Source organism: Antrostomus carolinensis, unplaced genomic scaffold (genome assembly GCF_000700745.2).
Source record: "Antrostomus carolinensis isolate BGI_N321 unplaced genomic scaffold, ASM70074v2 scaffold12328, whole genome shotgun sequence".
NCBI classification, from domain to species: Eukaryota; Metazoa; Chordata; class Aves; order Caprimulgiformes; family Caprimulgidae; genus Antrostomus; species Antrostomus carolinensis.
This window is the reverse complement of record NW_010335087.1, coordinates 1-13,090: the sequence shown is the minus strand read 5'-3', so window position 1 is coordinate 13,090 and position 13,090 is coordinate 1. Positions and strand designations below refer to the sequence as shown.

Sequence of the window (13,090 nt, the reverse complement as noted above, 5' to 3'; positions counted from 1 at the left end):
AGGCAAGTGCTGACCAGTAGGCAGCTTCATGAGCTGTTTGGTTCCCCTGCAGGAAGAGAGCCAAATTCTCCAACCCACAACCTCCAGTCTGCCTGTCTACTGAGTAATTCCTTCTAGGCACTGTCCAGATGTGCTCTCAAGACTTCACCCACTACCGTAAACTCAGGTGCTCTTCTTCAGCTCCAGCCACAGAAGGCGCTGCAGTCAGATGGTGAAGGACAGACTGAGCAGCATGCTGACCCTGACCAACCACCAGGAAGCTGTCATCTGGCAGCCAGGTGAGAAATCGGAGCCCCAGAGGATTCATCACTTCGTTGTTGTCGCTGCCCACATCAACTCTGTCACAAAATAAGAGAGATTGATTGGGAAGCAAAAAGATTGTGATTTCAGTAGGCCACCTCACTGGAGAGGTGAAGATCTTCCTAGGCACAGCCTTGCTAGGAGGACTCCAGTGCACAAACACAGTCACCCAGAACATGAATTCTGCCACAGGCTGGGCTGGAGATGAAGGATGAGACCCTGGGAGACCCCTCTTGCCTTCTCTAGGCGGTACTGCTCCCATGCCAACTGCGTATAGGAACAAACGTAGAGCAGGGTCATTTTTTTAACCTTGTCATGGTCCCTGCCATGCAAGCAGCTCAGTTGCTCACTGTGCTGTGATCAATGGCCTGGGCACCACACAGCCATTCCTCTGGCTCTGGCAGCCGGAGCACAAAGAGCAGCACCACAATGCCAAAGCACCAGGCACAGGAAAGGCCATCTCAGTGCTGTCACTGACAGTCATTGCTCCCACCAGATCAAGACCTCAGTCAAGGGCACTTTTCAGGATAAACTGCCCACTGTATTGCCCAATCATTAGTGCTAGTTGCAGCCACAGTGTCAGCACAATGACACCATGGTATTTGACAAACTCTTCAAAAACTCGAGACAAGTGGTCAGAGCTGTGACCTCTAAAACATGCAGCCAAGCACTACCCTTTTCTCCCCGCCATGGCTGTACTAGTTCTGTATTACCTGTAGGTTTTATCCAGGTATGGTGTTTCCACAGCTGCTTTAAATCCATTTCCACCCACAGCTCCAAACCTGACAGTGGGGTCATTCACTGTGCTCTGTCCTAGTAAACACAGAACAAACCAGAATTTAGAGATCCTGCCAACAGAGCCCCTTCCTTCTTCATTCTTATCAACAAGTAGATGCTACATTAAGCTGCTATCAAACTCAGAAAATACCATCCCTACACATAAGCACAGCACCTAATCCTCATTAACACCTACCTCGAGGAACCCATTTACCTTGTAATGTCACAGTACAAAACTTAGACAGCAGCAACAGTCTCTTGTCTTGCAGCACAATGAATATTACACTGTATACAGGACTGCTTTGGGAAGCACTGGGTGCCTCAGATAGACTCCAGGTAGCTATTCCCAGATATTACCCATGCCAGTCAGCAACATGCTATCAGAACAGATTACACAAGATGCTACTTGCTGCACTCTACTCAATCCAAAGCTAGGCAGGGGGGATATTACTAACATAAGCACACTGCCAAGTGCTGAATGCTGACTTCTCACAAAGCCAATGCACCACCAAAATCATAGAATCATAGAATGGTTTGGGTTGGAAGGGACCTCAAAGATCATCCAGTCCCAACCCCCCTGCCATCAGCAGGGCCAAAAGCCCCACCCACCCTGGCCTTAAACACTTCCAGGGAGGGGGCATCCACAACTTCCTTGGGCAACCTGTTCCAGTGTCTGACCACCCTCACAGTGAAGAATTTCTTCCTAATATCTAATCTAAACCTCCCCTCTTTCATCTTAAACCCACTTCCCCTTGTTCTCTCATTAACTGCCCTTATAAGAAGTCCCTCCCCAGCTTTCTTGTAGCCCCTTCAGGTACTGGAAGGCCGCTATAAGATCTCCATGGAGCCTTCTCTTCTCCAGGCTGAACAGCCCCAACTCTCTCAGCCTGTTCTCACAGGAGAGGTGCTCCAGCCCTCAGATCATCCTCGTGGCCTCCTCTGGACTGGTTCTAACTGCTCCAGGTCTCTCTTGTGTTGGGGGCTCCAGAACTGGACACAGGACTCCAGGTGGGGCCTTATGAGAGCAGAGTAAAGGGGGAGAATCACCTCCCTCGACCTGCTGGCCACGCTTCTCTTGATGCAGCCCAGGACACAGTTATTGGCCTTCTGGCCAACAAAATGCTCCTGTACCACCTGAATTACTGGAGATCAAAGAACAGAGCTTGAACCCACAGTTGAACTAGATATATCTTACTCCTGACTACTGAAGGCTTGAGTGACCATCATCCTACTAGTACCTCGGGATACTGCTTTCAGGAATAGAGGATTTTCTTTAACAAGACAGTGCAACATGCTCTCACCATATCTGTACACAGAGATCTTGTTATCAGCATCCAGGACAGACATGTCTCCACTATGTTTGGGATCTGTGTGAAATGCAACCTGATTAACCGCCACTTGGAGCTGGAGCTCATAGGTGCACATGGGTGGAGGTATCACAGCATGCTGGAATGCTGTGACAAGCACTTTATCTGTGGAAGAAACGAGAAAAAAACCCAAGCTGTAACCCAGTCCAAATGTTAGTGAGGGTCCTTAGGTTCTTTACTGACAGTAGAAAAAATGTTGCAAGAAAATACAGTTCTTGTGCCCTTAGCAGTTAACTCCATTGAGCCACCTCTGAAGCTTCCAGCAATTACACGGTCCCCCTCACTTTGTAGATACAAACAGCAGCCAACAGAAGAACTACCATAATCCCACCCAGCCTGCATCCAAAAGGCTATACCACCTCTTCTGACCCTAGGCCTGCAAAGCAGTCCCAGTGCTTACCTCCATCTATGACAGCCACATTTGCCACATGCTGGCTATTTTCCCCCATCCCATGGTCTGTGGTCCAGTGCCAATCATAGGAGAGGTAATGCCAACCACGGCAGAGCACATGCAGCCTATATGGGTTCTCTCGGTCCCACAGCAGCGACACCAACTGATTTTCCTCCAAGGTGCCAAAATGTAGACTTTGCTTCAGGTACCAGTGATAGTTCCCTGTGGTCCACAGCTGAACTATAGAAAAACAAATAGTTCTTACAAACTACTACTTGAGATCCATCTCAAACCCTCCCCACCACCACTGCTCTTCTAGGGACAGGTTAACTGCAATGAAAATAATAGTTCCAGCCTTCAACCCATGCTCTGTGTCATACAACACCCAGGACAAGAAAACAGATTTCACACAAAAGAGTCAATCCTAGAATTCTTAGAGCTTTCCTTGTGAGAAGGCACACACGTTTTACAAAGGGCTCACACCTTTAGCGTTCCACTAACACCACTTCCAGTTACAGCAGCCTGGAAGATGCTTTGAGCTCAGGCTGAACTACCAGTTATTCCTGACCTGCACAGGGGTCCCGAAGCTCTAAGTAAGCCTCCTCAGTGTCTCCTACCTTGCAGAGGAATACCCACTGCTAACCACATTTGCAAGCAAGTGGAAGAGCCAGAGCCTCACCATAACTGTTTTGGTTGGAGTTCTCTGCCTTCAGGTCTTCCAGCCATATAGCTAGGATTGTAGAATCTGCATTCCAAAGCAGTTCATTAACCTGCAGAAACAAACACGGCTCTTACCAATACTGTTGCTTCTGTGTAGGGTGGGTAAGCGCCCAAGCGGCTTACAAGACCACGAGTTGCTCCTTATTTTCAACAATGTAAGGTGCACGGGTTAATATACTAACATAGCCCTTGTGTACTGCAAAGCTCTGGACAGTTGGAGCAAAGCAGCCTGAAGCAGAACCTGTCACAGAGGTTCCACACAGCAGAAGAGGCCACAGAGATGGCAGCAGTGTTCTCTTTGCTTTCCTTGGCACTGAGGAAGCATCTGCTCCAAGACCTCTCAGCATCCAAAGGCAGAAAATGAAATAACACCCTAGCAGTACCTTCTCACTTCTCTTATTTGGGATGTATTTCACCTCACTCTTGCAACAGCTGACATCCTGAACAGCATTTTTGAAGCATTTGCCTGGTAGAAAGTACACAGGGGCCAGAAGCACCCCAGGTACAATCCCCCTGTACTTGTCTCTGTACTACAGGCCTGCAAAGGGCATTGCTTCTCCTCCACAGGCTTCTGCATTGTTCTCTTTTCAGGCCACTTTTTCCATTAGGATCAGCACTAAGTGTTAAGTTAAAAACTTCCTTCTAGGATCTGGAAAAAATCCAGTCCTCCTCTACATTACATTCTAATCAAATAAGCCCAGACACAGCACTTACTTTGACCTGCCCCTTCGGGAATGGGAGGGTGAACTCCCCATGAAGAAGTCCATTCTTCTCCAAAAAAACCACATCATGTCTGTGGGGTTTTTCTTGTGTGGATGCTATGAGGTTTCCAGAGGGCCTTAAAAAAAGAGCCAAATAAAAAGTGGTTGCTCCCATAGCCACAAGTTGCCATTTTAAACACCAATCATAGAATCACAGAATCATAGAATGGTTTGGGTTGGAAGGGACCTTTAAAAGTCACCCAGTCCAAAGCCGCCCCGTAGTAAGCATGACATCCTAAACTAGATCAGGTTGCTCAGAGCCCCATCCAGCCTGACCTTGAATGTTGACAAGGATGGAGCTTCTACCACCTCTCTGGGCAACCTGGTCCAGTGTTTCACCACCCTCACTCTAAAAAATTTCTTCCTTATATCTAGTCTAAATCTACCCTCTTTTAGTTTAAAACCATTACCCCTTGTCCTATCACTACAGGCCCTGCTAACAAAGTTTGTCTCCATCTTTCTTACAGGCCCCCTTCAAGTATTGAAAGCCCATCTCACATTTTCTCCAGAGACAGAGAAAAGGGGAGCAGAGGATGTGCTTTCCTCAGCACTGTTTGGACAAAGTCATAGGTCCAGCACAGATGTTTTCCAGGGCTCATGACATCCTCAGGTGAGCAAGTAAATGTCAGCAAAGGCAAATGGACCTGTAATATTCCTGTTTATACAGCTGAGTCCAAAAACACTTGACATTGAAACTGTGCATTGAAACTATCCTTTCTTCCCACATGTAATGGAATTATTAGGCTTTTCAGGGTTGAAAGGGTTACTCTTCCTCACACCGGATCAGAAGGAAGTTTTCTTCAAGTTTTGGAAACTATCCTTTCTTCCCACATGTAATGGAAGTATGAGGCTTTTCAGGGTTTAAAGGGTTACTCTTCCTCACTAGATCAGAAGGAAGTTTTCTTCAAGTTTTCGGAAAAATAAACAAATACAGCAGAAATGAAATTGATGCTGATCAAAGACTGTGACCAGGAAATAAAAAGCAACACTTGCCAGCATTCAGACTGCTTTGCTACTCACTTCCAAGACAGTGCTTGTTCTAATCCTGAGATAGGCTCACTTGTTGACTGCAGCACAAGCTCTCTGTTCCATACTCGGACCTTTCGAGCACCTACAGGTTGAGAAAGCAATGAGACAAAGGGGTAAGAAGGCACTGGAAAGACACTTTTCTCATTTTATGAGGGTAGGAGAGCAAATTTTGATGCACGTGAATAAAAAGAAGATTTCTCTTGCACACCTTCAGGAGTAAAAACTTATTCTGTCTCAGGCAGCTCTACCATAGTAACTGAGTGACTCTAAAGGAGCTGAGTAGGAATTTCAGTCTGATGTAGCTCAGTCATAGCCATTTCCCTCTCCAACTTTCACCACAGGAATGTCAAAATCTTCCTATAAATGCAAGATCCTCCCTAATCTGAAGTACTAAAGGTAAAAACCCAAACTAGTGGAAGAGCAGTGCAGTTTGGTGCAGTTCATTATGTTGACCAATACAATTAAACTGCTCAGGAATATTTATCATGGAAGAGATCAACTGCAGTCTTACAAGAAATACATGTGTTCATCATCTCTTTAGCTTTAGGGCAAATCCTAGGGAAAAATACTGCCAGTATTTGAACAAAAGTGTGCTAGACCAAACCACTAATAGGAGGGACAGTGGGCAACCCAAACGGATTAAACCATTTAGCACTGGGAGCCCATCAGAGACTGCTTACAGCTTGAGCAGTGATCTAACACTGGTGAAAGATGCAGTTCAGATAGCAACTACTCAGCAGTAATCTCTCCTGGCTTTTCACTGGACTGAAAACCAAACTGCAAAGGAAGCGTTCAAAAGATCTTGTCTATAAAATGTCTCTGAGGAAACCACAACAGAGAAGAGAGCACTTAACTAGCTCCACTCCCCTTGCTTTAAGTGGCCAAGAGACCATGAACACCAGCAACTTCTTGCCTTGCCTAGTGTCTGCTTAAGAAGACTCTTACTCATTATGGTATTTCAAGGAAGTTTGCTCCCATACCTGTCTCTGGACAGACAGCACTCACTGCAACAAACTGCCCATCTCCTCTCCATGTCACCCGAGGCCTGCCGTCATCCCAGGGTGAAGTAGGTGACACTTCCTGAAGACACACAAAAGAAAGTTGCATCAAAGCTTGGGAAGGTAACTGCTGTCTTTTTCTAAATAGACTGCACTGTTAAGCCAGGTCTTTCAAGAGCCTTGGCATGAAATCAGTCCATTAAAAAAATCTTAAGGATGTAAAGTCAAAAATTAATTACTTGGAATGTTATTTTAGGAAATACTAGAATTAAAACTGTCTGTAAATTCAGTCTGCTCCTCCTGCAACTGCATATGACTGTCAATTCACATGATCACACTCTATCCTTCCCCTCTACCAGGGTCTCTCCTTATAGATCAGCTGTGCATAAGCTGGACAGAGGGGTGAATCAGGGTTTGTTCACGACTGATGCCTGGAGTCACAACCCCTTGGAAGAAGAAAGGCGAGAAAGACATGCCATCCAGGCAGTCTGTATGGCAGACAGAAGCTGGGATGAGTAGTGTTCTTCGAGGCAAACATGTTCTGTGCAGAACAACACAGGGAAAAAAAAATCTCAACAGAATACGCATGAAGAGGCAACTGTTCAAAGGTCTAACTTTGTCAAACTAGGCATACTTTCCCAGATACAGCTAAGCCTTGTCCTGTCCCTCCTAGCAGTAAAGCTGCAACAGGCCACCATTCATTCTCTGCTCTCTAGCCTTCCAGGTTTCAGTAGGACAGTTTTCATTTTGAAACTTAAAACAAAAGAACTAAAATCCATCAGTGGAGTGTTTCTAGCTGCCTGACTTTTCACCAAATAAAGAGCAGAGAAAACAAGACCCAAACAAGAAGTGTCAGACAAAGGAGCAAAGAGCTAAAACGTGCAGGCACAAAGAGCTGCCTCACGTGACCAGTGATGCTCAGAAGCCCAAATCCTTCTTCTACTCTTGCCTTTTGGGAACTCAAACTACTGTTATTTCTGCTCCTTTCAGCCAAACTGCATGCTATTTCTCTTGGTCATATGAACACTTTAGTATATAGCACCCATTCAGCAAAATCTGTCAGGCTGATTTAAGGGTGACTTTACTTCTGCAAGCACTAGTACTTGCAAATCTTTATGACCAGTCCTCAGTACTTCACAGCTGCTGTCTTGAGTTAGGAGAAGGATAAAAATGATGCATTTCAGATAACAACAGAAACAAAGAGAAGACGCCTATGAAGACAACTACCAGAAAGGCAGTAGCAAACTGGCACCATGGGAATAACAGAAACTCCCTTGATTCATGTTTTCCCAGAGACAGCATAGGTCTAGTAAGAGAACTAGGATAATACCACCTGTTTGCGATGCGCTGCCTGTTTTCCCTCTGATCCATGGAATTGTGTCTCCTTTTTACCCCAGCCAAGAGCAACGAACTTTCCTGAAGAAGAAATAATCATTGTAATGGAAGATTTACAGCACTACTCTGTACAGTGTGGCAAACACAATCACAGCTCCAAGCCACCCACACCTTCTATTCCACCCAAGTTTAATTCTAAAAACCTGCAGCAAAATTACATAGCCCAGAAAGTCCTCTACTACAGGGAACTTACTTGAATTTATGCTGACAAGTAAAATATCGGCCCTTCCCTTCAGCTGCCCAGCCCCATTACAGACTAAAATGTCTTCTGGGGCCCAGTAAGCGCCCAGCTCCGGTTACTTTCTACACACTTTCAACACACCAATGACATCAGATTGAACAACTTTATTTCAGTGCAGTCTCACCTTCCCCAAACTCATCTTGGTGAATTTGCTTCTCAGTAATTGGTTCAAAATCTCTTGTCATCATGATGAGTGTTTGCTGACCTGCGGGGTAGACATTAAACAAAGCACTGGTATCTCCAGCAAATAGAAACTCATTGTCCTCCGGTGCTGTCCTCTTGTTCTGTCGTGGACTTGAATACAGAAGTACTTCTGACGGTAATATGATACTAAAGAGAACACATCCTTCCAAGCAAAAATCTCAGACTGGAACAAAAGAACATTTTCAAGTCTCCCTCTTCAACCACATGCTTCCTGGTCTAACCTTAAAAAGTTCTTTGCACCTTCCAAGTTAAGTACCTGTCACTCTTTAAGTATTTTCTGTTGAGATATGAAGGACAAGAAGGTGATTGGGAGCAGCTGGCATGGATTTGTGAAGAGGCAATCATGCCTGACCATCCTGACAGCCTTCTACAATATGACTTAACTTGTGGATATGAGGAGACCAGTGGATGCCACGTATCTTGATTCTAGTAAGGCTTTTGACACAGCATCAGCATAGACAAACTCATGAAGGATGAGACAGATAAAAAGACAGTGGATTGCAAACCAGCTGAACTGCTAAGCTCAAGAGCTTGCTATCAGTGTCAAAAAATCCAGCTTGAGGTCAGCCACCACTGGCATGCCCCTGGACACTGGGTCCAAGGTTTAACATACTCATTAATGACTTGGAAGATGGGACCCTCAGCAAGATTGTAGATGACACAAAACTGGGACGAGTGGCAGGTACACTAGAGGTTGTGCAGCTGTCCACAGGGACCTTGCCATGCAGGCAAGATGGGTTGTCAAGAACCTCATAAAACTTAACAAGGGAAGAAGCCATATCCTGTACTTGGAAAATAATAATCTTGGGCACTAGGACAGACTGGGAACCAAGCAGTGGGACAGCAGCTTGGCAAAATGACCTGTGTTTCCTGGGGGACACCAAGTTGAACGTGAGCCAGCAGTATGCGCCTGCTGCACAGGTGGCCAAGAGCATCCTGGGCTGCTTTAGGAGTGTTGCCAGCAGGTTGAGGAAGGTGATCTTTCTCCCTTACTCAGTGCTGGTGAGACATGTGGAATGCTGGCTCCAGTTTTGGGCTCCCCAGTACAAGGCAGACAAGAATTTACTGCAATGAGTCCAGCAAATGGTCACGCAGACGATTAAGGGCGTGGAGAATCTGTCACGAGGGGAGGCTGAGAGAAGTCTGACTGCTCTGGAGAGAACGCTTAGGAGGGAATCTCACCAGTATGTATCTTCTGTGGGGGCTGGGGTACAGTAAAGAAGACAAAGCCAGACTGTTAGAGTGACAACACAAGAGGCAATGGACACAAACTAAAACAAAGTAAATGCCATTAAAACACAAGAAAATAATTTTTTACTGTGAGGTTGGTCACAGACAGGAACAGGGTGCCCACAGAGGCTGTGGGGTCTCCATCCCTGGAGGTATTCAAAACCTGACTGGGCACAGTTCCCAGCAACTTACTCCAGGTGACCTGCGTTGAGCAAGAGGGTTGAAATGGGTGATCTTCAGCTCGCTTACAACCTCAAGCATTCTGTCCTTCTGTTTTGCTTGAGGCTAACTTTATTTTCTAGGTGAGGCACATCTGTAGCTAAGTTGAGCCTGTTATACATATATTTCCCACCAAAGGACAAGAAGCAGTTTTTATTACCAAGAAAACAAACAAGGATATAAAGCAAGAGTCGTGATGTTTTAGAGGCAAGATCAAATATACTTCCTTGGAAGAGCTGAAAGACTAATTACTGTTGTGTAAAACTCAGCTTTTTGGGCCTGAAGTGCTTCTGATTTGATCACCAAAGCACCTTATGATCATGAAATGAAATCTCATATATAGGATCAGGTGGGTTTCTTTTCTCTCTTTAAGTCTTAGTCACAATTTCATAACTTTGTATTTTGCTGCTTCTATCTTAAACTTAACTGTGTTTTATATTTTGGCCATAGTGAATTTCACTCCTAAAGGCAGAAAACTTATAGGGTGTTATTGGTACCTGTTGCAAGCAAAACAAGCTCTTGGTCAGGACTCCAGCTCATGGTACTCAGACCGCTGTCCACACTTCCAACACATTCCACCTGCGGGACCAAAACAGGATCACAGAAGTGCAGGGCACCAGTGCAGCACCATCCCAGCACAAAAGTAATCAGTCACCAAGGTAGGGAAATCCTCTCCTACTTAGAAAAGTTACAAGTCTCACTTTACCCTTTGTGTTGAATCAAACAAAAGAGACATTTCTAACTAAAGATGGTTCCAGAATATTTATGCATGAAAGTCTAGATAATCTAGAGATTAGCATTTTCTACCATACACATTTTTAAAAAGAGCTTTATTCTACAACTCCCTCTCTTATCTCAGCATGTATAGTGTTAATACTAATATTGCCTGATCGGGCCTGTGGTTACATTGGTAAACATACTGCAGTCACAAAACACAGACAGAATGGTTCTTAACCTAGAGAACTCCAACACGCAGTTAAGGAACACTATATCCATTAAAACTCTGATCAGCTTGTGCATGCTGAACTTGCAAATTGTATACAGCTGCACTAACTTCAACGTTCATGAAAAACTGGGCCAGTTCTATTGGGCTGCCATCAGTATATAAGCACTAGCAGTGGGCACAGAACTTCTGCCAGGCACTGTTACCCTGATTTGCAAAAGGCACGGAACAGAACAATTGTGATAAACAGCAAGATGATGCCATTCAGGGAATCAAGCTTGGGCGTCACAATCTTTTCAGGTAAACAAAGTGGAACTGGGCACCGGCGCGCAGAGTGACCATCACCTACATGCCAAAGGTTTCAGAACAACCGAAGTAACCTTCAACACTTCTTTCTTGGAGTTCAGACTACACCACAAGAACGTAACTTTACAATTAAGAAAGTAAGCCTGAAAGCCTTGAAATAAAGGATCTGAAGTTAAACCTCAACGCCGACTCATGTATCAGTGCAAGAAAAGCCTCGCGTATCACATCTTTTGTTAATCTCTATTCCCTTATGACATGTTTTAAATTGCAACAGAGGACACATTTTTCAGATACAGTTGATTGTATATTTAAGTGGTATCTGCAAATCAAACCCAAACAAGAACCAAAATAGAGGAGCTGCAATTAAATAACCACAATCTAACCCAGACAGAACACTGTCACCTCTTGCCTACCTACACCTGCACTGCTGGGCTGGTATTGCAGGAGCTGATGCAGATTTCAGAGGGTGCTGTGTGGTGTTTAAGTGTCTTGCTGGTGATTGTACAAACCTAACACTGACGAAGGAACAGAAAGCAAGTGTCTCAGTTCCTCCTGTATTTACTCAGCTAAGATATTTTTGTTTCCCTTCAGTGTTCTAGGGCCTTTTTATTTCAAATGTTCTTCAAATCACACTTTCTCCTCTCTTCAGTTAAGACATGCCAGCATGATGTTCTGTATTGACTGATAATAATGAAAAGGTAACCACACTGTGAGCTATGAATTGATTACTTTATTCTCTTCCTAGTCTCAGCAACATCCTATTTCTGTAAGACTGTACAGCGGATCCCGTGCTGCTGAGTGTGTGCCAACAGCCCCCTGAGCAAACATACAGGACTAGGGCTGTGGACAGGCAAAATACTGTTTCAATTCCAGTTCTTTTACAGAGTGTATATTCTGTCCTTAACCCTGCTCAAGGCTCAGAGAAATCAGGTCATCTGCCCAGAAAAGGGAGACTAACCACAGCTCAGTAGGTAATAAACATACAATTGCCCTCTGAAAAAAATTAAACCAGTGTCATCCCTTTCTTTGAAAACCCTTAGTATAATAGTTTCTTTCCTGCCATGTTACCTGCTTTGTGCTGAGATTGCACAGTAGGATGTCTCCAGCTGCTGTAGCAACACACACGCACTCCTGCTCTGGAAGATCTTCGATACCCACGATGCAGCCACTTCCATCCTTGGGCATGAAACCCTCCGCAGTCAAGGAAACTTCTCTTGTCACCTGGACATAGAAAAGCCAATGACTTATTAACTACACAGCACCCCACTAGGATTTTTGCAGAAATGACAGAATAATGTCCATGGGTATATTTCATCCTACTGCAATTACACAAAGCCTTACACAGCAGAAGTGAGTGTATGTGAATGGCACCAGGAAACAGCCAATGTTAAGTGGTACTTCCCTAAGTACTTATCTTCACTTATCCACAGAAAGTTGTGAAGGTTCTCTTATGTTAAAAGAGCTAGACAGACAACAAGAATACTCACATAAGGCACCAAATAATAAACAGCAATACTAGAACCTCCAATTTGTTTTGCTAACCATCTTTCAACCTCTTTTTCATACTTCTCCACATAGAGGCAACATTAAGAGGAGAATGGGAAGCTGCTTATAGACTCCCAATACTTTTAAGGGGTCATTCGGACTTCACAGACACAGCATAAACAAATTTCAAATGAAAACCATTCAGATGTACATTCAGGTACAGCAAAATATTGTCAATAAAGTTTTAGCTAAAATAGCTCTCTCAAGCCTAGGTGCATGAAAAGTTGTACAGATCCAGTCACCAGGAAAAAAACCCACAGTAATAATGCCCTCCCCTCAAAACAAACAGAAAAGGAAGATGATGTATTTAGCAACTTCAGATCAGCTTCAGATTTTTTTTTTAATTCTAAAAACATTTTAGTTGTTAGCCTTCACAAACAGACCACAATGAAGATTTTCAGAAATCATCCTTATTTAAAAATGAGATCCCAGGAAAGCCCCAAAGCCCTTCTGTCAGCTAACTTAATAACTGAACATACTGAAGGAGTTAGATGCCTCAGGAGTCGCATGGTGTTTCCAGACAAGGCACTGTAACCCAGCTCTAACAGGAATTAATGGCTCCACTGCATTTTTTTTTTTCTTTAGCAATATGGGTTTATTTGGTTTGGTTGGTTGGGGTTTTTTTTCGGTGTTTGGCTTTTTTGGTGTTTTGTTTTGTTTTTCC

The 13,090-nt window shown here is 44.3% G+C and overlaps 1 protein-coding gene across 2 annotated transcripts in view; it reads right to left on the bottom strand.

Annotated features, from left to right (window-relative positions):
- The window catches only part of ELP1 (elongator acetyltransferase complex subunit 1), a 31,714-nt gene extending 19,618 nt beyond the window's left edge, over positions 1–12,096 (bottom strand). The window contains exons 1-12 of one of the 2 annotated variants that reach the window (XM_029086599.1): positions 11,950–12,096; positions 10,130–10,211; positions 8,104–8,184; positions 7,674–7,759; positions 6,326–6,425; positions 5,337–5,427; positions 4,270–4,393; positions 3,515–3,605; positions 2,845–3,075; positions 2,379–2,549; positions 1,014–1,113; positions 156–338 (exon numbers count right to left, since the gene is read on the bottom strand). In XM_029086599.1, the coding sequence (XP_028942432.1) occupies positions 156–338; positions 1,014–1,113; positions 2,379–2,549; positions 2,845–3,075; positions 3,515–3,605; positions 4,270–4,393; positions 5,337–5,427; positions 6,326–6,425; positions 7,674–7,759; positions 8,104–8,184; positions 10,130–10,211; positions 11,950–12,066 (1,457 nt within the window). In that variant the 5' untranslated portion in view covers positions 12,067–12,096. The remainder of the gene's footprint in view (positions 1–155; positions 339–1,013; positions 1,114–2,378; positions 2,550–2,844; positions 3,076–3,514; positions 3,606–4,269; positions 4,394–5,336; positions 5,428–6,325; positions 6,426–7,673; positions 7,760–8,103; positions 8,185–10,129; positions 10,212–11,949) is intronic. The other variant, XM_010174411.2, reaches the window with a different exon arrangement.
- Positions 12,097–13,090: the final 994 nt, after the last annotated feature.